Source organism: Uranotaenia lowii, chromosome 2, assembly GCF_029784155.1.
Source record: "Uranotaenia lowii strain MFRU-FL chromosome 2, ASM2978415v1, whole genome shotgun sequence".
NCBI lineage: Eukaryota > Metazoa > Arthropoda > Insecta > Diptera > Culicidae > Uranotaenia > Uranotaenia lowii.
The window spans coordinates 380,313,429-380,340,695 of NC_073692.1; the positions used below are offsets into that span (position 1 = coordinate 380,313,429).

Sequence of the window (27,267 nt, forward strand, 5' to 3'; positions counted from 1 at the left end):
TGTTTGTTTGTCGAAATTACAGAAAAATGTTCGATTTCGCATATTTTTAAGAAACTATCTTCAAAACTACATTCTTGATTCTAGAACTTTTTTCTCGATTTTTATAATTTTTTATCTTATTTAGATATCTTTTTTTTTATTTAAAACTATTTTATTAAAGGCCTTTTAATTTTACAAAGTTTCAATGTGCCGAGTGTTTTCGTTTCACTAGTTATTTAGATATCATTGGGATTTGATTTTTTAAGCTATATTATGACTTTGGTAATGTGCAATGCGAATTATAAGTAAAATAACTCAATTTATCGATGCTAGTTATAAATTTTCAATCAAATTTCTGAAAAAAGCATTACAGATAATCGTCAAAGACCTTTTGGGTCGAATCACAGAATTTCAGATATCGATTGTTTTTATAAAGAACTACAATTTTTTGTCAAATGCTTCGTGATTCATGATAATAAAAAATCCAAAATCGTTCACCCAGGCTTTATTTTTAAATTCTCCTAATTTTCGTCAATATTCAGAAATAAAAAATACTTCACAACGTTTTGGTTTAATTTTAAATTATGTAAAAAAATCTGCTGAGCATATTTCTTATCCTACAATTTTATTTTCGTTGAAACGAAAATAAAGACTTCACTGTCGGATTTCGAAATTTCTTTGATCATGTGTAGCTTCCGAGTTTTGGCTGCTCTTCCGACTCACTTTTAACGGATTTGGCGTTAAATAATAATAAAAAATGTATCCTGAATAATATCAAAAATTAAAATATTTCGTTATGCCAAGAAACAATATTGCTTGTTGCTCACCCCTGGTAGACATAGTAAGAAAACAATTTTGAAATATTCTGCGCAAAAAGTTCATAATCTTAGATGTTCCTACTAAAAAGGACATCACTTTTCACCGATAAGGCCGATAAATAAAACGAATAAACATAAAATTGCAGGGATTAATCTCTTCATAAATAATATAAAAAATATTGAGTTTTCACTAACCTTTATTCAATAACGGATCCATATTTTGCCGAGGTTTTCTAGTATCAGATGCACAATGCATTAGAAAAAAAAATCTACAATTTTTCGAAAATTTAATTGATAAAATACATTTATTTCTGACATCATTTAAGAGAATCTGATAGATTTGAATATTAAAGATTTTATTTTATAGACTGCAAACCTTTAAAACAAATAGGTTTGATTTTTTTTCAAATTTCTGAATTTTCGTAAAATTGGAAAAACCACCTATACCTTTTTGAAAATGTTAGCTTGAATCTCAGAAATGAGAGCTTGTAGAGTGAAATAAAATGCATATTTGACTTCAACAACCTCAAACCATTCATAACCAGTTTTCATTTTTTTTTTGGATTCTCGAAAAAATGAGAATATTATTGCCTTGTGCTATCAGAAATTGGTCATTCCTTTCCCGGTTATTCAAATTATATCATAAATATAAATTTTGGAAAAATTGGAAATCCATCAAGAAATATAAAAAAGGTTTTCACTATATTCATACATTCTGTATTAGAGATGAATGAACTTTTAGTTTAAAGTCTCTATAATTCAACAACGAACAAACATTCTGTATTGTAAATTTCTAGCTATTCGAAACGAAGGATTAAAATTAAAATTTCATTCAATTCATTCCAGATTAAATGAAGTTTAAAATCTTGGATGAACGCTTGTGATTCATGAGCAAATCGATGAAAGTAGAGTTTCTAAAGCTCTAGACATCAGAATCACAAATCGATATTTTAAATTTAAATTAAGAAAAAAAATCTTCGAACCAAATTCAAAATGAAAAATAAACATCAGAATTGAAAAAAAAACAACGGTATTTCTGGTAATTATTCAGAAAAATATATCAGAATCAAAGTTTTTGAATTATCATAAAATTCAAGGCAATGAATTAAAAAACTTAACTCATATACCTATTTGCTTTTTCGAACGTAAAAATGCAAATTAGAATAATAAAAATGTCATACCCCCATATTCTGCGCCGCGCGTGAGGTGACGATAGTCGAATCGAGTCGGAGTCACGCGTGTCTTGTCACTTTATTCTCGAAGCCGATGTGACAGAGCATATGATTTGTACTTCACGGTGACTACTAGATTAGGATAAGAACTCAAAAAGTTCATTCTAAAAGACGTTTCTCACCTAAAGCGACTACTGGAATCGGGTGACTCGACTATCGTCACCTCACGCGCGGCGCAGAATAAGGGGGATAGAGTGTTTCTAACCATGATATGAAGAAGCTCAGGAAAAATAGATAGTTGAAAGATATCTCAAAATACTCTTCTTTTCAGCATAAAGTGTATTATTTACTTTCATTTAATACATTTATTATGAGAGGTTCCTTAATGAACTCGTAAGGTGATATTTTTTTGACTCTTTGGTATACAAAATAAGAAAAATCATGTTTAAATCAAAAATTTGACGCATGGAAAATTATAGATTCGCAGATTGAAGTTTTATCAAAAGTTATCGAGATTAGTTTATTTCGAAAATGAGTTGAAAAGATTAGATTTCTTTTTTGATTTTGAAATTTTTCAAAATACCTCTGATTTAGTTCAATGAGATCAAATCGGAGGAGAAGGGGCAGTGTGTAGTCCTCCCCCTTACGACGAGAACCTTTTTACATATTAAAGTTGGTTTTATTGGTCGATTTGGTCAATGTTTCTAGAGAAACAGTATTACTCAACTCACCTGCAGTGCCACTCCAAGGAACTGGGTGACCGCCCGGGTGACACCGATGGCTGCATTTAACAGCTGTCCTCCCGGGTTGATCCCTCCAAATCCACTGAACAGCGACGGCGGTGGCTCCGTAACGCTCGGATTAATCGGCTTCTGAAAGCAAAAATTCAGCAATTACCCAAAGAAAAAGTTATCTGAAGAGATACTAACCGCATCGGGGTCCAGCCCACCATTGTCCCGGTAAGCCTGGGACTGAGGCGAGCGACCGGCACCGGCACCTCCAAAACCACCACTCAGGCCGAAACTTTCGGCCGGTGGAGGTGAAGCAATCAGGGAGGACCCTGGTAACCTTTGGCGTGATGGCCGCGGGGCTGTCGCTTGCCATTCTCGCCACAGCCACGAGAGGCCGTCTAAAATAGGCCTTGAAGACTGTAGTGGTGGAGGCTCCGGTCGTGGAACAGGCCTCGGCCTTACCCTTGTTGTGGTGATGATTGGTTGAACCGTGGCCGTAGCACTGTTGCGAGGTGAAATCTTTGCCAGGATCTCTTCGATGTTGGCATTGGTGTTGGCTGGGCCGATGCCTCGTTGTTTGAGAACCGTCGCCAGGATGGCTTCATTTGTGGTTCCGAACAGTTCCGGGTTGGCCAAGACTGCGGGACTTGAGTTGTGCTGCTGTTTTTGCCTTTGCAGGAGATCCTGAAGAAGGATGGGATCGATTGCGGGCTTCCTTGGGGTTGTAGCCGATGTGGTGGATGTCGTTCGAGTTGTTGTGGTCCTAGTGGTGGTTCGACTTGTTGAAGGAATTAGTTGATTGGTAAGACCGGGAATGTCTTTTCCGGTAACGGGACGACCCAACAATGTTGACAGCAACTTGATGTCATTGTTGTAGGATTGAAGTTCTCTGTCCAGTTGTTTCTTGGTTTGCTCAACTTCAATCGGAGATAATGTTGTGACTCTAGGTGTTGAAGAAAGAACGTTTTGTTGATTCCCAACAGGAATACTCTTCGGATCCCGGTTGATGGCTAGCTGAAGAATTCGGTTGGCGAGAGAGCTGTCGAGCAACGGGTTTGGCTTGGCGAAGTCCGGAAGTTTGCGCTGAAAGCAAGTGTTTAACAGTCTCTTATATACATTGAAATAAACTATAAGAAACTCACCACATCATTCAGAAAATCGGGATCATCCTTGGAGACGATGACGGTACTCAAGGGCAAGGTTGTCGTTGGTCTACGAGTGGTAGTAGAAGTTGTTGTGGTGGTTGTGGTAGTTGTCGGAGTCGTCCTCGGTGTCGTTGTTGTGGTCGTTGTTGTTGTCGTAGTCGTGGGTTTCGTAGTGGTTTTTGGCTTTTTGGTTGTTGCCCTGGTAGGTTGCTGTAGATTCAGGAACTTTGCAAGTTGACGCTGGAAGAGTAAAGAAATGAATAATAAATGTGAACATCTCTCAAGCTTGACTCCTTTTGTTTCGAAATTTTAGATAAATTGATAACAATATGTTTAAATATATCATTTCAAACGATACGTTGATCCGAGCGAGACCCAGTCGGATCATGTGGAGATAAGATTGATGACTTGGTTTAACTGTACTGTGAGGCTTGTAAGTCAAGCCTATACTATACTCACTAGAATTAGGTAGGGGCCGAAAGGGGAGTGTAGAGGGAGACAGAGATGTTAAAATCGCGAGTCTATATACTCGCACTTAGCCCTTCTTTGCAGAAAGATTTAATTTCGTTAAACTCAAACTGCAATGATGCTATCGATCAGGGGACTGAGATAAACGGAGAATCATCGTTAATGATCAAACAAATTTTGCAGCCAAAGATTGAATTTGTGGTTATTTGTTGCAATTTGATAGAGAGAATCAGAAGGTTTAAGTTCAATGAGAGAAACCGGTGCTCAGAGAGAGTGAAAATGTGCTAGTTGTTGCAAATTGTTGCAATTTGTTAAGCAGTTGTGGAATTTTGAGCATTACCATTCCAAATGCAAAGAATTCTCTCTCCACTGCAATCCCTTGCTATCGATAGTTCAACTCGGAAAGCATCAGAAAGCAAGCTTCGAGTTAACTCTGCAGGAGTAAACAGCAATCGGGAGAACATCGGGCTGAGCGAAAGTACAGTTCTGCGAACTCAAACTTCAAATCGTTTTCGTTCGGCAGCCGAACACATCAATCGGATAACGATCCGGGCTTGGCTAAAAGTGGTAGATACAAAGGAACGTGGAAACAAGCGAGAGAAGGGTGCGAGGCAATGTTAACTCGATCCGTCGGGCAACGATCGCTCGTGTACATTCATACTACCGCAAACCGTATAGCTTCGTTCTGTTGTTTCGTTGTGTGATTTCATAGGCGATGGGCGCGCTCACTATCTCGGCACACGATTTCTCATGCGTAAAACAGAACAGAGAAAGCAATAGCCTTCACTCCAATTTCACTCCGATTAGCTGTCATTCTTATGGAAATCTGCGTAAGAGTAAAGAGCAAGCTTTATTCTTTTTAGCAGGCCCAAGCCCAATTCCTGTGAGGTATGGAAAACATCGATGCAGAACTGTTCTCTTCGTTTTGTTTGCATTGATGTAATGATTGGAACGAAGATAAATTCAATCTGCACACAAGTTAAATTCTCTTTTTAGAGTGAACTTCGACCTTCAATATACTCTAAACAACTAAATCCATTGGATTCAGGTCACGCGAACTCACCAGCCACTCGGAGCTCAAAATGAATCCTCAAAAAATATTTTGGTATCAAAAGTAAGATTTTTTTTTATTTTCGTGAGCCATTAAAGGGAATGAATAACGCGAAAGTATTCAAATTCCAGAAATAAAAATAAAAAAAAAAATCAATGCGGATACGATGTCCTGCTGAAACGAAATGGGGACTTATCAAACTGCTCGACGATATGTCGCGGAACTAGCTCTGATCAGGGAATCCATAAATTGTTATCCTCCGATAGAATTTGTCGATCGAAACACCCGTGAGAGAGATTTTCATCCGCAAGCACACTATACTAGCACTTATCAGTTTTAATTTTGCTCTCGAGAAGTTGTGCATTCCTATTTAAATTTGTCTTCTCTTTTAACAAAGTAAGGATAAGTTTTCGCTTGCGGACAAGAAAAAATTTCTCACAAGTTTGCATGAAGCTAAGCGCGCGGAAAGTAAGAATGGACGCAAATAGCTGGAAAAAGCTCTCTCAGTGCGTTTGTTCATAGCTCGATTCCAGTTTTGTCGGAGAATGTTCTCAGAACTAGAACTGACTGAGAGAAAATAATCTCGAGCGAGTTATCTTGATCGTCATTGATGAGAAGTCTTCGCATTCTCATTTGTATCGCTAGGTGTTAAAAAAGTGATAAACTAGTTATCACTATCAGTTCTACTCGATTTGCTTCCCTGGTTCCGAAACGTAAATTATAGTTGATCTACACCTCTACTGGGGGTTCGGTTGATCTTCACCAAGGAAGAACGGGTAATACGGGTAATTCCAGCTCAGACCTAGCTCAGCAATTTAGGATGACTCTAGTGCTGAAAAGCATCGAAACCAAATGTGATTTTTTTTATTCGTTTATTTGACACGGCGTAATCCTGTAGTTTAAGGATCCATGGTTGATTTTTTCCTGTATGGTTTACATTTCTTTGACTAAATTATGGTTAGTAAAAGATCGAGAAAAAGATTAGAAAATTAAATAAATAGTTTCGAAGAACTAGTAGAGTTCTTAAAAGTTTTACGGGTACATACATAAGCATGCTTCCCTCGGGCCAATCATCTATCAATTGCGTACTTGCGACTAAACGGATTTCGCACCAACAAAGTGTTCAATGTCCTGATAACCATGAACACATGTAAAGATAATGGCGCTAGACAGATCCACACGATACATTTTCTCGTTTAAGGAACAGTGATTGGACATGAATCGGGTGATATTTTAATAAAATCTTGGCTTAAATTCGAACCGATGAACCATGGTTTACGCTTCAACTATGGAAGAATCAAATGGAGCTATGAGTTGAGTTGAGTCTCATCTGCATTTCATTTGCGCTTCAAATTTGTGAGAGTTTATTTTACTAACTTTAAACTTTACCTTTCATCCAGCGGATCTAAAAAAGCGGGATTTTCAATTCCGGAGAATAACCTCAACGTAAATGCTACTTCAAGGTAGTTCTTCAAATGATTGAGGTTTTTAAGGATAATGAAGTCGACGACTAGCAAAAAGCTCGGTGAAGCAGAGGACAAAGCTTACTAGAACGCGTGTTTTTTGGTATATAAAGGCACTAAAAGGACGCTTAACTGAGAGTGGCGTAAATCCCTTCTAGCCTTCACAAACTTCCGGTTCAACATGCGAATGGGAGGTAAATTAGTATTTCAAAGATACTGTCACTTTGCGGTTTGCTTTTGCTACTACGTAGGATTGTAAATATATCCCTCCAAAACAAATTTGTGGAAATGTGGAAATAAGGTACCTAGAAAACTTATTCGCGGGATAGCCAGGTCACAGCACAATTCGGGTTATCTACTTTGTCATTGAGAAAGGGGACTGAGCAAGGCTGACCAAAAAGGGCGGGACCGTCACTTCTAGAATGTCTGTTTGCGTCGCTAGCTCGGTAATCCGAAGCAGCAAACGGAGTGTCTAGTCAAGCGTGAGCTCATCAGTAGCACTAAAGCAGTAAAACATGTGAAGACTCCATAGTGTGCCGAGGCTGTTGAACCTGCGGATATTTGGCCGTAACTTTGAAGTAAGCCAACTTTGTGGCGGAATTCTCTCATCGCGGTCCTGCTAAGGAAGTACTTAAAATAATTGCTCTGTAGTGAAGCATGGCCCAACGTGAAAGAAACTCAAAGGAGGATTTGATTTCAAACTCTTCGGTGAGGTAGCTTCCAGTTATCAGAAGTAGGAGCCATCCAATTCAATTGGTAAAGCTTCGAAGGAAGGAGTGGCAACATAATTGACTATTGCAAACCCGATGCGACAGCAGACATCGTGATACAGAGGATGTGTGAGGACAGCTACAATTGGTAGATAGTCATCGTTAAGTTCACCTGGATCATCAAAACGCCGGCACCGGGAGTCATCTCATTTGTACATCCGATACCACGGTTGAAGCTTTGAAGTTGAGATACTACATAATGCATAGGGGGTAGGTTCGAGGGTAATACAACTCCACTTCCGGGGATATAGGAGGGACCCCTCGGGGCAGAGAGGCCCTCGGCTCCGGTTGACCCACTCTGGTCGGTGTAAAATAATGTCATCGCTAGAAATAATCTTTAATCTTTCACGAGAAGTGATCGAAACCAAAGTCGCTATTTGAGAGATTGGCTTTAAGTCGTTGAAACAAGAGGTTATCAAATGTGTTTTTTTTATTAGTTGGTTAGACAGGTGGTAAATCCACGTTTGTGGATTGCACGGTGAAACAACCTCGTCTTTTCAGTTTGCTGTTCATGATATACTCCTCACATACCTCCTACTCCATGAAGTTTCAGCTGAGCCTCTGGCATTGGTTCCCACTCGAAATGTGGTTAAACTATCATATAGTGCGTGGTGAGAGGTGAAACTATCGCTAGTGCGCTCCACGGCATAACCATAGTCGAAACCACAATACCTCTCCTTATTACAACTGGAAGACTGAACTCTAATCTAACAACGTGATAACTGACATCTCCTCGTAATAACTTGAGGTCTCCCCACAAACCTTTACTTTTAAGGATTTGAGATCCAGCCCCTCCGCGAAATGTCTCTAAGTGATATAGCCAATTCCAAGGAATCCCCAACATGCAATTTTTCCTACTAACGGCTTAAAGCATGGATCACTACAAATCTGGACGCATTTAAAAGGGTCTATCTCGGAGCTATATTAACAAAATAAAAATGTTTTGTGCTCAAATTGTAGGGTTTTTACTGGACTTTTAAGGAGAAATAATAAAAAAAATATTCCGATGTTGTTTTGATGAAATTTCGTACTTTTCGTCGAGAACCACTCATCTAAGTTTGAACACCCTATTCAATGACCTCAGCGGCCATTCACTGCCCTCAGCGGCCATTTTGTTTCACAATCTCTTCATCTCTGTTGCATCCCGAGTCGTCCTACCATTCTTCTTCATCTTCTGATTAACAATTGCCCAAAATTTTTCGATAGGGCGGAATTGAGGGGAGTTGGGTGGTTTGATGTCCTTTTTTACAAAATCCACCCTTTGGCCCGATATCACTGTAGTACCTCTTTGCTGTAGTGGCAGCTTGCCAAATCTGTCGAAAACTTTACTGGTTCTTTGTAAGATCTAATAAAAGGAAAAAAACATTTTTCAGGCACTCCTCCTAGTACATTTCGGAGTCCATGGTCTTGTTTTTCACAAAAAAAACGGGGTTTTTCGGCCGCAGCTCCAAATATCTTGCCAGATCAAACACTTTTCTGCAAAGTTATTGGCAAAATCGAATTTGAACTTGATGAGGACATCACTCCGACCAGTGACTTTGTAAAATTTTTGGTCAGGAAGCCTCCCAAAATCAGATTTCGCGATTTTTGAACCAGACCACATCGGGTTTTTTAACGTGGGTGTTCAAAATTAATTTTCGTCTCGCGGCTTCTATCACGTGTAACTTTTTTGGAACAAAACGAATCGTAATGAAATTTTCAGCACTGATAGAGACAACATTTCCAAACAAAGAACTGTCCAAAAATTCCAGATCCGACAACTAGGAGCACTATGGTAAAATAAACAGTGCGTCCAGATTTCTGATGATCCATGCTTCACCTCTAGCGTGGTCGACTACTGAGTGGTTTATCAAGAGAGGCAAGCAATACCATTCACAATAACACAACAGAGATCAGGAGAGAGGAGGGAGCTATATCACTCACACAATAGACTGTTGCATGTTATACAATTATTCATTAGACTTGCGCATATCACACAGTCTCGAGATAATCTTGCATGATTCAAGGCTTGATCTCTCCTTGAAAGACCCCAAATTTGACCTATCCTCGTAACGAGTCGAGGCTAACACACATAGCCCCCTCTTGTTACCTGAGGACCTGATTTCAACCCTTGCGACTCTCATCATTAAAAAAACACAGAGTCTTCTTGAAGATTCGAAAAACTGCCCTCTCCTCTTAAGTCCTCTAACAACTTGAAGTCCGGTTTCTCATCACCAGGATTCGAGATTCAACACCTTTAGCCCATCGTTTGTCGATGTAGAGTAACGATGGATCTTTGGAAAACGCACTTCTCAAACACTCCTCGATGGTGGAATCATCCTACTCACGAACGTATTAAGCCTTCTTGAACATTAATCACCGCATTGATCATGGAAACTTTGCTGGCAGTGTACACCTCTACTATCAGAACGTTTGTGGCTTAAAATCGAAAATCTTTGAATGTTTAGTCTCCCCATCAGACCTCGGTTATGACATCTATGCTTTCACCGAAACCTGAATTGACGCAACAGTACCACCCAGTCAACTACTCTGCCCGGATTACAGTGTGATTTGATACGATAGAAATGGCTCTAAAGCTATCGTAGTCGGGTGGACTGCTTATAGCCGTATCAAGTAAGTTTGGCTCGTCCATAGTCACTTTTAAATAGCAGTAGTACAGAAAATTCGTGGACAAAAGTCCTATGAATAAAGTTAACTTTTAATCAATTTACCGTCTATCCCACCTGAAGAAATGTTTAATTTGCATGATGATTCTTTATCCGAAGATAGATTGAAACAGCCACCATGTGGTATTATTTTCCTCAGTGATTTAAATAAACCTCAATTACCCTCAATTATTGAGGGTTCCTAGTCACAGCAAGTGCTACTTTTTTGGATGGTACTGCATTGAACAGACTTCATCAACGGAATGGTGTACAAAACCTTCAAAATCGGACGTTGGATTTGGTTTTCACGGACGACTCAATATTGAACAGCCCAGTTATTGAAGCAAGTGATGCCGTTGTACCAATTGACGGGTACCATCCTCCGCTTGGGTTAATCATTTCATTTTCAAGTCCAGTCGCCTTTGTAGAGGCTTTCGACCCATCTGCACGTAGCTTCCGTAGTACTGATTTTGATCTCATGAACCTAGGTCTATATGAAGTGCACTGGACAAATCTCCAAAGGTGTACTGGTGTAGATGTAGCCTAGAATTTGAATTCATTCCGCACAACTATGGACGACGTTTTTGACAAATCTGTGCCTGTGGCTCGACCTCCACTCCGACCTTCTTGTACTAATCTCGTTTAAAACGATTGGAACAGCTGCGCTCAAAATTGCTACGAACGTTTACTAATTCTATGTAGATGCCATTTTATTAAAATAAAATTCAACAATTCTAACAGACAATATCGAGTTTACAATCGATTATGCTATCGCCGTAATGTGAATCGTACTCAAAGCGAACTTCGTCGGTACACGAAAAAGTTTTGGAATTTCGTGAATAACTAACGAAAGGAATCAGGTCTACCTGCGGAGGTACATTTAGATGACAGAATTGCTAAATCACCTGCTGAAAAATGTATTCTTTTTGCAAACATTTCCCTAGTGTATTTTCAATTCAGTCATCAACTTTAGATGAAATTAGCGCAGCCGTCACACGATTACCCATCGATGTGTTAAATCTCGACGTGTTTGTTGTTAGCGAGGGAATGGTTTTCGAGGCTATTAAAAATTTGAAGTGAAGTGCAAGATGGAATATCTGCGTGTGTGTTCAAAAAGTGTTGCGAAATAATAGCAGCGCAGAATGAAAGCTTATCAAATGAACCGGATATTATTATTTTTTTAATTTTTTTATAATATCATCGTTGAAGTTAAGTGGCGCTGTTATTTTTTCGCACACCACTGCAATGTAGATGAACAAAACTTCTGCCTTACAATGATATTCCAACATAAAAGGAGCGCCTAGTTTTTGTCTGTAGGATTCAAAACTCTATACTTACCAAGAAAGCTAGATCCTCCGTATCCGAGTATGTGGTGGTTCTAGTCCGCTGCGTCGTCGGCGTAAACAGCCCGTTCGAGTTCTGTCCACCATTAGTGTTGATAGACTTCGGCTTCGGTGCACTTGTTGTGGTAGTAGGTGCGGTAGTTCTTCTGGTTGTTGTGGTCGTAGTTGGCTTTGGCGTTGTCGTCGTCGTCGTTGTTGTTGTAGTGCTGGTGGTTGTAGGTGGTCTTTTGGTTGTGGTAGTCGAAGGTGCTGCAGCCGTCGTTGACGTTGTAATCGCTTTGGTAGCCGCGATATCCTTTTGATTGGCTTCAAGATACTGCTGGAGCAGTTTGAGATTCGTTTCCAAGTCTAGGTTTCTGATTGAGGTTGTAACGAATGAGGAACTTCGGAAAGTGGTTACCGGTGGTTGTGTTGTTGTGGGTGCAGGACGAGGAGTCGTTGTGGTTGTTCTTGTCGTTGGCCGTGGCGTGGTTGTTGTAGTAGTTGTGGTACTAGTTGAGCTAGACGTAGTAGTAGTTGGTTTTGTACTAGTCGTCGTAGACAGTTCAGTGACGGGAAGTAACGTAGAAGTTAGATAGGTGTTAACTTCGGAAACTTCGGCCTTGCTAGCTGTAGTTGAAGATGTGTTATCCGGATTGAGATCCGAGAAAATGCGCAAATCAAACTCGTCGAACGATTCCTGATCCGATGAGCCCGGGGACGTATCGGATTGGATTTCATTCAGGATTGATTCCGTGTTCTGCTTGGGAATGCTCTTCAGCTCAACGATGTTGTCCGGAACGGTGTTGTCAGCAACTTCCTCCTCTGTGGTGGATCGCATCGCTGGCATGTCAGTTGAAGACGACGACGACATTGGCGGCTTCCATCTAAGAATCAAATCCGGAGCATTTGGACGAGATACTCGAACATCCTCTGGAGCATTTTTGGTCTGAAAAAAAAAGTTGAAAATTTCGATATAACAAAAATATAGTTAAAGAAAAGTGAAAACAAACCGTAGAATCAAAGTCCAACGATATCCGAGTGGGACCGAGTGGGTCCGGTCTCCGAGTGCTTCCACCTTCCATCGGTACACCGGTCTTGGAACGACTCATGGCCAAACTGAAAACCGCATCCGATTTGACCTTGGTGTCTAGCAAGTTCTCCTCATTGTACCTACGCAGCAAATCGATAATAGCCGTTGTTCCCTATTGTTTTTGAACCGGTAGTTTTCGGATTTTTTTTCGGTTTTGAAGACAAAAATTAGATAACAATTGCACACGAAAAACAAAAAAAAAACAAGAAACAAACGTGTTATAATTGGTTTGAAAATTTTCGGTGATTAAAACTACTATAAAGATGGGTGACAAAGCTAAGATTAGCGGCATGAAAGATGTGTGTGGTCAGTAGTGCAAAACGAAGCGGGATGCGGTTAAAAGTAGTAGTTTAACGTTTCGAAACAAGTAACAAAATAACGATCATGCATAATTTGGTTGTTTTTGTTGATTTGCTTTTTTAAAGTTCGAAAGCCATTAGCGATAGATAACAAAGGATATCGTCGTGTATTGAGACAGAGAGATGTGGAAACGGGGCCAAATTTTGATTCATGCTATCGATCGAATCGGATGGTTCAGGGGTTTCTACACGAGATATCTCTCTCGTGGGGAGATCTGTTGTTTTGAGGACGAAGGCTTCAGCGATGCGAATGTTCTGTGGATATTCTACGTGGGCAAGCAGCGCAGGATGATGGTTGTTCTAAGAGGGAAGGGGGGTTTATCTCAAAGTACCGTGACTTCGTTCGGAATGGTAGTAGTGCTAACAATGGTGGTGGTACTAGTTGTTGAGAGTAAGCTTGTTGACGACGAGCTTGTTGCTAAGGTGACCGTGGGCCTGAAGGTGGTAGTTTCCCGGTAGATGGCACTGTTGGGGTTACGTAAGTCCCGTGGATCGATGTCGGTGATCTCGATGCGACCTCCTCGTGGTTTGGCTGGGCGATCCGGGACGATCGTTCCGTTGGGGTACTTCCGGACTATGGTTCCGTTCGGGTAGATTCCGAAGACTACCAGCGGGTTCTCGGTGGTGGTAGTAGAGGGTTCGTCGTCTTCACCGATGATGCGCCTGATGACGGTGTTGTTCGGTAGAATTCCGTACACGACGATGCCACGCGATCGCGGTTTTGCAGTTGTCGTTGTGGTTGTGGTAGTTGTTAGTGGTGTGGTGAGTGGCGTGCTACTTGAGGTGCTGGTAGCTGAAACGGGTGCAGTCGTGGTGCTGGTGCTGGCGGTGGAAGTCTGTGCAACCCCGAAGATAGGAGGACGATCTTTAAATCTTGGTTTGTACTCCGAAGGAGGTTCATGCTCAGATAATCGTACCCGAGGGGTTACAATAAAGGGGGAATCGGACTTGGCATCGGACAAATTTGGAAGAGAGGTGGTGGTCCTACTTACGGTCATTGGTGCCGACGTTACGATTGCGGTGAAGGTCGTCGGTGATTCCGATGAGGTTGTGGTGGTAGTAGTTGTAGCAGTGAGCGTCGTCGCTGTCGGAGGACTAGGACTACTGGTTGATGGAGGTGGAGGTGGTGGAGGTTCGGTGAAATGGGTTGTTGTGGTCAGTGATGGCTTAGTAACATTAGTAGAAGCGAGCAAATCGAAACCACTGGTCACAGCAGGCGATGAGCTTGGAAGCATGCTAGATGGAGTTGTAGTAGTAGAGCTGCTGCTAGAGCTAGGGAAAATAGTAGTGATTTCAAGCTCCGCTGACATGGTTGTAGTAGATGTGGTGGAGATGGATTCAAGCTCCGATCGCGCTCTCGCTACCGAACTACGGACGTCCAAGACGAAATCGGATGGATCGTTTGTTGTGGTGATGGTTATGGGATTCGCGGTTGTTGTCATTGGATAGGTCGTAGAAAAATCATCAGCCATGTCGGTTAGTGGCGTATTAAAATATGGCGATGACAACGTTAGCATGCTCTCAGTATTCGAGGTGATGGCGATGGCTGTAGTCGTAGTAGATGGTTCCTCAACAATGACCGTTGTGGTAGCGTGAGTAGTTGGAGGTTTAGGGGTCTGAGAGAAAGGAGTAGACGTGTCCTCGGCGGACAATATTGGATCATAGGAGTTTGTTAGCGTTGGAAAACTGGTTGTTGCTGTTGTTGTTGGGGGAAAGGGAACTTCGTCAATATCCAAAATTCGCGCGCTAATATCGTTCTCAACATCGGTTAGGTTAATTGAATCATCATCCAACTGGGGTATCATGCTTAGTTCGGGGTTTGCGCTGTCCACCACCGCCGTATTCGATTGGATGCCAGCAGTGTCGCTTTCGGTGGGAATATTATTTACAACAGTAGTGGTGGTAGTTGGGTCATCATTATTTACAAACACTGTGCCCAAGCCATTAGAACTATCAGTGGTGCTACCAATATCCTTGGGTACCTTGGCCTGGGGCTTTCGCAAAGTGCTAGGCTTAGGAGTGGTGGTGGTGGTTGTGGTTGTGGTTGTAGTAGTGGTGGTTGTTGTAGTCGTAGTAGTTGTCGTCGTAGACGTGCTAGAAGAGCTAGAAGAAGACGGTGCATCGGTGCTAGAAGACAAAAATGGTAAACTTTCTGTTGGCTGCGAGAGTATCTCGGACAGGGCACCGAAGATCGACACCGTATCGGACGATTTGTGACCCGGTGCGTCGACGTCCATGCGGCTCTGGGTCAAACCGGCGGCCACTGGCTCAACTTGACCCTGCTTCGTTGCCCCCGGGCCTGGGTCCGGTTGCACCTTGAGGCCCCGAGGTCGGCTCTGGTGAAGCTCCAGATCATCATCATCTACGTCTATCTCGTTGGCGAGTCTTGCGTTCGCACTGGAAGGGAAGTTGGTGCTATTGGTGGTGGTAGTTTTGGTGGAAATGGCGGTGGAAGCGTTAGCAGTCGTTAGCAAAGAGTGGCCATCAAGTCTAACCTTCGCCTGAAAGGAATGCAGGTAAGTCGGTTGGTTTGGTTTAACTCTGGATAAACTGAGGTTATAGTATAGGAATAAAAAAAATAGATTTAACTTAAAGATAAACACCCACCCCAAAAACGGTACTACGCTCGAATCAACAAGTGCAATTTGGCCTGGTAGTAGGCCCTGACAAATTTCCAGTAACAAATTTATGAACAAACCATAGACAGAACCTAGGCCCACTAGGATCGAGGTGAAAAAATTGATTGCAATGAAAAACTGACAGCCCCAATTTTTCTTTTTGCTTAATCTGTCAGTTTCTGACATTACAACACTAATCGCTTCAGTTGTTGTCAGCAAAAATTATTCCTTTACTAAATTCTCTCACAGGACCTTTGAACTAAGGGATAAAAATCTCTAACAAAAGCAATAAGTCAAACCAAATCTAACTCTGCAAATTTATCAAACAATTTAGTGAAGAAATTTATGTGATTGATAACAAATAATTAACTTACTAAGGAGTGTTTATCGTTACGAAATACTGATCCTTGGACAAGCAAAAACAGTTAAAGGAAAATGATGAAATTGAATATACTAAATCTGAATCTTAAGTCCTCATCGTTAATTCAAATTTAAATCTGAATAGAAATCTGCATCTGAAATCGTATCTGAAATTTGTAAACGGAACCTGACAAATCGTTGGATTTTTTTCCAGTATTGATACGATCTTTTATAGCTTATATTTTTTTCAGAGAAGGTTATTTCAAAAATTTATTCAGAACACTGTTGGAGGACATAAATTTTTGAAAATCGACTTCTAATCAATATTCACCTCGATCTCTTAGAGTCCATATTGGCAGTTGGCTCCCTCACAAAAAAAATCAAATGATGATTCATCCCTCACAAAAAAATCAAATGGTGATTCATGCATTTCTGGTGTACTTTCGCGGGTGCAAATCCTCAATTCATGAGGAAACTTATGTGTTTTGTGTGACAAAAAAAAATCATAACTCGCGTGTTTGTGTTGGAATGACTGATTGTGGGTGCAGAATGTTCAAGGATATGTGGAGGTGTCGAATGCAAGCGATGAAAATGTTTTGTTTTGTAGGTGTAGTTGAAAAAAATGTTGGCACAAGTCTGTCAACGGAATTGAAATTTGTTCAGAAATAAAATATTCAAGAGTTTTCTTTTAAAATTTAGAAACAAGACCTTAATTTCATTTGTAGGGAAAAAGTGGCAGTTAGCAGTGAAAGCACATTGAAAGCAAAGAGTATAAGAGACAGGCAAAGTTAAAGTTGAGACAAATAGGCTATTTTTCCAACCAGGAAAGTCAAGAAAGAACAGACGGAGGAGGATAGAGCTAGCCAAAAGTGCTGAGTTGTGCTCTGAAATCACACAAATCATAGACAAACAGTTATCACACAGAGTACAAACGAAAATGGGTGGGTAAGTCAAATACTCGCAGTGAAATTGTTACAACGCTATAAATACTGATAACTGCCTTAAGCAGGACTAAAAATATTGATTCCTGTTTGCTGATGCTGTAAAAGGTAACATGATTAGTGTAGTTGCATAAAATGTGATCATAGAAAATATTTTATTCTTTATGAGTAAACTTTTAAAACTTTGAAATTTTTTGAGAAAAGATAAAAAATTTTGAGAATTCAAATAATAAAACATGGAAGTAAAGCTTAATCACAAAGTCGTCATAAGTGACAATGTCAAATAGATCATATTTGCTTTTAATAATCGTAACAAGTTCAAATCCAAAGGACCAAAGCTTTAATAACAATTTGGATCGGAAATATTTCATCGATCGTCATTCCTTTAACGTAACCCAATTTGGCAAGAGTAGGTATATATACCCATGTCAATACGAAATGCAATCGACAAGAAACAACATTCAATTCGATAGTGTTGACTAAATATTTTGACAAACATTCATAGCATATACAATTGGCTGAATCATGTTCCCTGGTTCTACTACATTGAACGAAATCCTTCATCACCAAAATGCAATCGTACCTACAACTTTTTCGACCGAATCGGAAATACGACTTCCTCCCATCTATCGATTGTTTGAGAAGGGAGAAGTGAAAGTTCTGAATGGCGACGGAATGTAGGGTGATTTGTATTGTGTGATGAAGAAACAATGAAACTCAATTTATCACTTATCGGGAGGACTTCCGGTTGATGGATGGCTGGTGACTGTGCTACCAAAATATGCGGTGATATTTTGGAATTTATAATTTGAAAGCTACATTTGTAAGCTGTATTGATATTTCTTGATAAAAAGACACAGAATTTTTGAATTAGAAAATCATTTCTCTTGCCCAAATACCCTCCTTTAATTTTTTTAAGTTATTTTTTTTAAGTTATTAGTGTAATTCTCGGTTTATATTTATAAATATATACAGATCCTCTAACTTCTGGAAGAAGAATGCAGGACTCAGTGGTTTGAAACGCGAAAAACGTGATCATGGGCTTTTTGAAGGCTTAAATGTCAAAATAACTTCATGAAATGTTCTACAATGTGTCATTATTTTAAATTTAGCATGTTTTGCTGTTTCATTTATTTAGATCAATTAACCTTAAAGTGGGATTTTTTTCAATGTTTTGTATTTATCATCTAATCACAATATTGTCTTCCTTACAGTTGTAGATCACTAAATTTAAAAAACATTGTTGAAGACTACAAAACTTTATCTTTTGATACAACATGTTTAACATTCAAATCATCATAACTCTTCGAGAAAAAATTGCAAAAATTTGATTTTAAAAACCTCCCTGGGGAATCACGAAATACACAATCTGTAGTACCAGGCAACTTTCTGTGACCACCGGAAGTGCTCCCTCAAAAAAATCCGTAATTAGGCTGTTCGGGTCTATATGACCCGAGAGTTTGCGTAAGTTCCCCTGGCCGCAAATATTGACCGATTTCGATGAATTTTAATTCATTGTACAGATAATTTATTCTAGTTGCTCAATATTGAAAAATAAAGTCGAAATATTTTACGAAATCACCAGTAGCTGATTCCGAATGAAAAAAGTCCCGAAAAAGAGCTCTTTTTAGAATGCCTATAACTTAAGACAGGTTCCAAATATTGCGCTGATTTTATAATATTTGGAATTGTCAAGAATAAATCTATCCATGGATGTATAAATTTTTGGTGGTCCAAAGGAAGTTTTGGCCGCTATCCCGGAACTTCCGGTAGAAAAAATTCTTACTTCAAAAAAGTCACCCAATTTTGGCTTTGCATTGCTGTATCTCGGTTACCAATGGATCGATTCTCTAAATTCAAATTTTAGTTTTTTTTTCGTTAACTTTATTATTATTTTTGTAGAACATAGTTGGTTCCTCAAAAATCTCAGTTGTTAAGTATATGGTAATGAAAGTCACATCTTTTTTGTCATTTTTTAAACTCCCCCTCGTGTCGGTGGGTTTACGCGATTTTGTTAGCATGATTTCTCTAAAATTTGAACTTAAATTGGTCACTTTTTATATACCTAGAGATTCATTAGAATCTCCTCTTATGATTGACATACATTTTGTGTGGTGTTTTGAAAATTTGTAGCAACGTTTTTCGAATTTACTGAAAGCTGCCAGATTTCAACCAGTTTGGTCCATGTTTTCAACAGGTTGGTGTACAAATCTCGCACCCCTCACGTAGCTGCGGGAGAAACAAATCCTGTAGCTCTCTTTTTGTCGCTCACCAAATCTACCACCCAACCCAGCAGCAGGAGGAACTGCCGTCTCGCCGCGTGGTTTGTTGATTGATTGTGCTGATGCTGATAACGAAATGAATGCTTTATTGTTGTAGGAATTGCTTGAATCTTTTTTGATATAATATTTTAATGGATGGGCAACATTTTTAAAGTTCACGTCCATGATTTCAGATTCAGATTACAGATTTCAGATTGCATATTTCCGATTTCAGATTCAGATATCAGATTTAAATTTCAAGTTCCGATTTCAGATTCAGATTTCAGATTCAGATTTCAGATTCAGATTTCAGATTCAGATTTCAGATTTCAGATTCAGATTTCAGATTCAGATTTCAGATTCAGATTTCAGATTCAGATTTCAGATTCAGATTTCAGATTCAGATTTCAGATTCAGGTTTCAGATTAAGATTTCAGATTCAGATTTCAGAGTCAGATTTGGATTTCAGATTCAGATTCAATTTCAAATTTCAGATTCTAATTTCAGATTCCGATTCAAATTCCGATTTCTGATTAAAGTTTCTGATTGAAATTTCAGAATATTTGTTACTTGCATCATAGATTTTGTGTCTCCTGCAGTAGACACTGCTTGAAATAAAAGAAAAGAATCATGATAACATTCAAAACAAATGTACCACTGAAGAATTCTAAAATTCTGAAAATTCAGAAAAGAATCATGATAACATTCAAAACAAATGAATCACTGAAGAATTCCAATGATAAAATATCTAAAAAGATTCAAGAAGCTTATTTCAATTTGGAAAAATAATCTTTGTCTATTTTAAAATCAAAACAATTAGTACGCAAAGAGGCATCAGCATCAGCACAATCCATCAACAAATCACTCGGCGAGACAGCAGTTCCTCCTGCTGCTGGGTTGGGTGGTAGATTTGGTGAGCGACAAAAAGAGAGCTACAGGATTTGTTTCTCCCGCAGCTACGTGAGGGGTGCGAGATTTGTACACCAACCTGTTGAAAACGTGGACCAAACTGGTTGAAATCTGACAGCTTTCAGTAAATTCGAAAAACGTTGCTACAAATTTTCAAAACACCACACAAAATGTATGTCAATCATAAGAGGAGATTCTAATGAATCTCTAGGTATATAAAAAGTGACCAATTTAAGTTCAAATTTTAGAGAAATCATGCTAACAAAATCGCGTAAACCCACCGACACGAGGGGGAGTTTGAAAAATGACAAAAAAGATGTGACATTCATTACCATATACTTAACAACTGAGATTTTTGAGGAACCAACTATGTTCTACAAAAATAAAAATAAAGTTAACGAAAAAAAAACTAAAATTTGAATTTAGAGAATCGATCCATTGGTAACCGAGATACAGCAATGCAAAGCCAAAATTGGGTGACTTTTTTTAAGTAAGAATTTTTTCTACCGGAAGTTCCGGGATAGCGGCCAAAACTTCCTTTGGACCACCAAAAATTTATACATCCATGGATAGATTTATTCTTGACAATTCCAAATATTATAAAATCAGCGCAATATTTGGAACCTGTCTTAAGTTATAGGCATTCTAAAAAGAGCTCTTTTTCGGGACTTTTTTCATTCGGAATCAGCTACTGGTGATTTCGTAAAATATTTCGACTTTATTTTTCAATATTGAGAAACTAGAATAAATTATCTATACAATGAATTAAAATTCATTGAAATCGGTCAATATTTGCGGCCAGGAGAACGTACGTAAACTGCAGGTCAAATTTATCAAAAATAGATTTGTACGGAAATTTTGCGAACGGCTTTGGAAGGTTAAAAGACATTTTAAAAATAACCTTAAGAAATCAAAAGTTTGTTTAACTTTTTAACATAGCGAGTTTTGTGGCCTACTTTGTATGAAAGAGTTGTAAGTGTTGTGACAATTGTAAAATTGCACAACTTCATTTAAGTAATCAAGTCACTATTTTGAAGTATAATGATACTTTTTGGGTGATTTTATTTTAAAATAGCATGTATTCAAATCTTTTGTTTTTTAATGTGAAAATTTGAGCATGTCCTGAATCTTCAATATCTCTGAAGGTTGCAAATATTTGTAAACAAAAACATTTGCATTTGAACGGGCAACATATCAACTTTCAGGAGCATATAATTTTTGTTATCCGAGCCACCATTTTCAAACAAGATCAATGTATACTCCGAATGATTTCTAAGACCAGAGCAAAATGAGCTATTCCTGTCGATTTGAAGGAGGAAATTTAAAAGTGTGAGTTCTCCTTCTTTGAACCTAGAGCCTTCATTAGTCCTTAAATGCCGAAAATCGGAAATAACTCATTTCGTTTGCAATATTCAAGTAACTCCTATGCAAATAATAAACTCTTATTCTTTCTTTATCCTTTTATAGGACTATTCGCTATATTATGTGATCCTAATAACATTTTCAACGTTTAAAAAAAATTGTTTCTATTTAGTGGTAGAACAGACAATCAATGGGAAGCATTTTGAGAAATCAGAGAGATTAAGAATAAGTCACATTATTTAACAGGCCAAGCCTTATTTTCAAGGAAAACTTGTATTGCTATGATGAATATGATCTACTCTGTCTATTTTTCCTGAAATAATAGAAAATGATTGGAAACCCTGGAAAATAGGTAAAGGGTCCAAAATAGGTAATAGAAAAAAAAAAGGTTCCATTTTAAGACCTGACATACATTTGTTCATTACTAACCCATCAATTAAGGTGCTAATTTTCATAAGGGCAAAATTACGAACCTGTATTGAGCATTTCAAACATTTTTTATCAGCTTCAGGTAAATAAGCTACAAGTAAACACAAAAAATCTTCTAACTTTTATTCTGCTAGGACATGTTCTAATGTGGAAAAAGCTTGAGATATTTATAACTGAAATGAAGAAGTTTATTGGTATCGCTAAAAATCCCTTATATTAGTTCATGGAATTTTTTATTAAATTAAAATATTTAATCAGATTTTTTATGTTTTTCGAGAAATCTAACTCCATACTGGAATTTTGGATCTAGGTCCAATAAAGGGTACAAGCCTAATACCAATCTATCAAAAACGACAAAAACAAGGATGAAAATTCTCATTGAAACTTGCAGATAACACCATTTACTTAAAATAGGTTTTATTAAAAGCACAAAACACTCGTAGCTGTATGAAAAAAATGAGTTTATATGATCCACTCTCTGATACAAAGTGGGTCTCAAAACTCGCTCTAAAAAAAGTTTTAAAACTTTATCGTTTTTTAGGTTAGTTATTATAAAATATCATGTTGTTCCAAATGATAGAGCTTTGTCGTCTTCGACAAAGTTTTTTAAATTGAATGATCTACAATTTTAATGAAGTCAATATTGTGATTTGATGAAAAGCTTTGAAAAAATATAATAATTATCTCACTTTGAGGTGAATTGATTAGGATGAGTTTAATATGCGTATTTTAAAAAAAATGACACACTGTACAACATATCAATAAGCTTTTTTGAATTCTGAGCCATCGAAAGTGCAGAGGTCTCCATAATACAGTATGACCCATAAAGAAATGCGAAAATTTTAAAGGAGTCTGTTTTGGGTTGTTTTTGGCGATTTTTGAGGATATTTTTTATGGGTGTATTAGCTCTAACCGTCATCTGTCAATTAACGTATACAATGCAGTGTACAGTAGACCGCTGCAAGCTTTGTATGGAAATTTCAAATTCTTAAATTTTACACCTCCCATAACTTTTTTTGGTTGTTTTTTCTGCCAGGAAAAGCAATTAAAATTTTAGAAGCGATTCAGTCCTGAATAAGCGCAACGAGTTTTAATTTTGTATGGAAATTTGTATGGAAAAACAAAATCATTCTTTCAAAATAGCCAGAGATGTACTGAGAGTAACTTTTGATGAAAATATTCCTTGTTTCTTGCAGTACTATTCATGTGAACAAAGCAAAAACCTAACTTATACCCCAAAAAAGTTATTCAATGTTATGAAAAAAAAAAAATTTTCAAAGTATTTTTTTTTTAATTTTTGCGTTTTTTTTCTACTTATTCCCAAGCTGTGTAGCTGTTGGATGGAAATAAAAAATCTCAAAAAACTTCTTTGCATTGCCAGAGAATTTATTTCCTCCTACCATTAACAGCTCTAGCAAGCAAAATACGCAATTTTTAAATACTGATGCTTGGTGATCCAAAAGGCATCGAAAAAACATATGGAAACAAAAAGTCATTTTTTGCTGCGGTCTAGTGTACAGTATACGCTATATCGGCAATATTTACACAAATGAGATATTTAGTGATCATGCGCGGTTGCCCCCCTCCAAGTGGAAGAAATCTGTTAAAAATAACACGAAAACGCTTGAGCTCACTAAAAAATTTGATCTTTTTCTAGTCGGTACACCCTTGAATTTTTAAAATTCTTCACCTCCTGGGAATGTTCCCCAATCAAACTGGAGTCAATGTTTCATAGTGGTGATCAATTAGCCATGGGCCCAGTTTCTCGTCTGTTTGGATAACGTGCCGCTATTGAGCCTTCCCCCATTCTGATAATGTAATGTTCAACTTCTATAACCCTTTTTTTTCAGAAAAATACACAGAAGTTTAGTGTTATTACTTTAGTTCTACGAACAACTTTGTCGTTTAGGTAACAATTTTTATCCAAAATCCGCCTAACATTATGAGCTTAATAACTTAATATGAAAAATATTTCGGTTGGAACCATTTTACATTTTTGTTGATTTTTTTTTTTTTTCATTTTTCCAAATCCCGCCTTAAGACGTGATTTATTTCTCTTCTCTTCTACCAAACATATAATAAGAAGAATAATTTTATGTTCAAAAAGAAAAAAAGCAGAATGATGGTAAGGTTAAGACCTAATTGCCAATGGTTGTTTTAGATCGAAAAACACATGGGCCAAGAATCTCTGACGTGACCAAATGGAAAATTTTTCAAAAAATATCTCCATTTCCAATATGTTTTTAAGAATTTCTTAGATGTAGCCTTTGACAACTCATTGTCAAACAATTGCCATTCATACGGAATGATAGATTAACATGTTAAGAAACATTTTGGGCAAAAAGTAAGTTGATTGGTTTTGATTTTATGCTCATTTCAGAAAGCCCCATACAAAACCGGGGTTGGTTTTAAGAGGATAACATATTTAAAAAAAACACATTTAAATGAGAAAGCAACAGATTTTTTTTTTCACGTAAAAGTATATCATTGCCAGTTAAATAGGATTTTAATAGAAAATAAGAAACTTTGAAATGAATCTTTAGATGAATATCAATTCTAAATTTCTTTATGCACTTGTAATTAAAAGTCCTTAGCAACTTAAAACTTCTTTTTCTAAATAAAAGATAATCTAGTTTGACAATTTAGACAGCAGTAGTATAAATGTCCTCAGCACAAAAGCTCTAGCTTACATTTTTTGACAACTGTTCGATTTCTCCTACCCAAAACGCTCTAGCTTTGATGTTTTCACCTAACAATGTCTAATAATTTTATCGTGAGTTTCATAATTTTTCGAAATTCCAAAGATTAAATAGGAGAATAGGTACATATATTTTTTTAACTGTTTCGAAAAAATTTCATTTTTGATCACAAAAATAAAAACCCGATTTAATACACTTAACAGTGGATTGAAGGCTTTCTTACAGAGTGTAAATTATCTTTGAAAACATATGACACAATGATGGATTTCTTATTTCTAAATTATATATGACTTATCTATAAAAAAGATAATGATTAAAGAAATTCGAAAGCAAAAATTACTAAACTCAATATTATAAAAAGGTGGCCAGTACGTTTTTGGGGGATAAGCGAACTGATAATCAACGAATTCATTTACTCTCAAAATATTTCAAACTGTTCAAGTTTGAGAGCCACATTTCTCGACGCTCACTAGTGTTCTAGGGGTTAGCCTCACAAACTCTCATGTTAGAAGGCGTGGGATCGATTCTTGGCTGTTTGATGAAATTTTTGATCGCCTACGTAATTAATTTAGCAATTGCTGGCTACTGCTGCTGCTGAGCAAGTGGCTACCTTTTTGGAGCCGACATAAGCATGATAATTACTATGGAATAGAAAATTTTTAAATAATTTTGTTTTTTTTTTTTTGTTTTTGAGATAATCCAATTTTTTTATAGGTACTAAATTCATAAAAATCGTGAAACCTAGAATAGAAGTTAATGTGGTAAGAACGTTTCAATGGAACATATAAATTCACGGACACCATCGTAACTCGTCGAGCTGAATCGATTGGTATATATAAAGTGGGGTCTTGGACCCTTAATTAATGATATCCCCAACTGACCATTAGCTATGCCTTTCTGTAAGAAAGCCAAAAAACATTATAGTTACTCCAAACTTGCCAGATTGTCCGGTTTTATCCGAGTTTGCCAGGATATTCAATACAAAACTTGGGAACAGTCCGTTTGCCCGGATTTAAATGAAAAAAATGCCCGGATTTATTAACTTTATTTGGCAACATTAACAAAAAAAAAAAAACAGCGAATGCCTCCAAAACTATTTTTTTTTGTGGTTTAATAAAAAAAAATTAATGAAAGGTTTTTGGAAGCCTAAAATACAATTAAGAATTTGTCGATGAGTTTTGATGAATTTTTTTAATTTGATTCTTTGATTTTTTGTTAAATATTTTTGGGGTTTGAGAAAATTTGCCCGGATATTGCCCGGATCTACGGTCGTCACTTTTGAAATCAAATACCTGGATTCTGCCAGGATTCTATAAAATTCGCCCAGTTTGTCTGGTCCGAATACGTTTTAAAAAAATTCTGGAAACCGTAAGTTACTCATATTGAGTTTTTTGTTCGTTTTTGCGAATATATAGTGAAAAATCCAGAAAAAATCCGAACAGTTTTCAACAAAATCCGGGCAACCGCGCCGAGCGAGTCCGGATAAAATCAGACAATCTGACAAGGTTGGTAAAGAAAAAAAAAATAATTCGACAGTTTTTAGAAAATTCAATTGAAAATGACCTAACCATTTCTGGCGTCACAAAAAGGCGTTTCAAATGTTGTACATTTAAGATTTTAATTTATTAAACAACTCGGTAGAAAACTACAATACGTTTTATTTTCAAAAATTTCTAAGATTCATTTTGGTTTCAAAATTTTTAGGAATTTTTTTTTTTTCAAATTACTCTATTTCCGTAGAACTGTTTAATAAATTCAAAAAAAAAAAAACTTTTGTAACTTTTTCTCAGAAGTCAGAATTACTCGCAGCCATCGAGAAAATGAATCCTTGAATTATTTCTTAAATTTGTTGCACCAATGCGATTTTTGTTGCTTTATGCTATTTATCAGAAATTGATCCTTCATTTCATATTTTTTTCATTGTTCCTCTAAAATCGTTTCAAAATATAAGGAAAACTGTGTCTTTCAAGGAATAAAAAAAACTTTATAATTTTTATTCAAACACTCTTTGTTGCAAATTTATTACTTTTCTAAGTAAATTTCATTTCATTCGTTTCAGATTGAAAAGCGTTCTAAAACTCAATTTTTTTTTTTTCAGAATTTAGTTTAGATTTAGAAACAAAATTTATGGACCACAATTAACGATGTATAATTTATTTAGGAATTGACAAAAACACAATATTTTCGAATCACTATTCTGGAAAAAATATCAGATTAATAAAAATATATCTGAGTTTTAAAAGCAGATTAAAGTTCAAACCATTTAAATAATCAAAAAATGATCTCAAATGTGTGTTTTTTGGAAGTATAGTTTCAAAAATAGAATAATCAAAATTTCTTTGAGATAACCTTGCACTTATATAAACAAGCTCAGTAAAAAATAATTGAAAAAATTCTTAAAAGTTTCTCTTATTCAACGGAAAGTGTATTTTTTCGATTATCAAATGACATTTATAATGAGAGATTCCTTAACGAACTCTTAAGTCTTTTTTTAACTTCCTGGTAGTTACACTAAAAATACTATTTTTCAAAATTTTCTCACAAGGAGAATTATTGATTCGCAGACTGAAGTTGTTTCAAAGAATATAGAGTTCAAATAGAAAATTAATCTTATTTTGAAATTTGAAATTTATAAAATAAACTTCACTAAGCTAGGTATTAATGTTTATTTA

At 37.2% G+C, this 27,267-nt stretch overlaps 1 protein-coding gene across 9 annotated transcripts in view; it reads right to left on the minus strand.

Moving 5' to 3' along the window:
* LOC129743252 (mucin-2-like) overlaps nt 1–27,267 on the minus strand; it is a 268,501-nt gene that overhangs the window by 12,398 nt on the left and 228,836 nt on the right. For 5 of the 9 annotated variants that reach the window (XM_055735230.1, XM_055735231.1, XM_055735232.1 and 2 more), the window contains 6 exons: nt 13,349–15,517; nt 12,578–12,769; nt 11,581–12,513; nt 3,843–4,085; nt 2,899–3,783; nt 2,701–2,841 (listed from right to left, as the gene is read on the minus strand). In XM_055735230.1, the coding sequence (XP_055591205.1) occupies nt 2,701–2,841; nt 2,899–3,783; nt 3,843–4,085; nt 11,581–12,513; nt 12,578–12,769; nt 13,349–15,517 (4,563 nt within the window). The remainder of the gene's footprint in view (nt 1–2,700; nt 2,842–2,898; nt 3,784–3,842; nt 4,086–11,580; nt 12,514–12,577; nt 12,770–13,348; nt 15,518–27,267) is intronic. The other 4 variants (XM_055735238.1, XM_055735237.1, XM_055735233.1 and 1 more) reach the window with 3 other exon arrangements.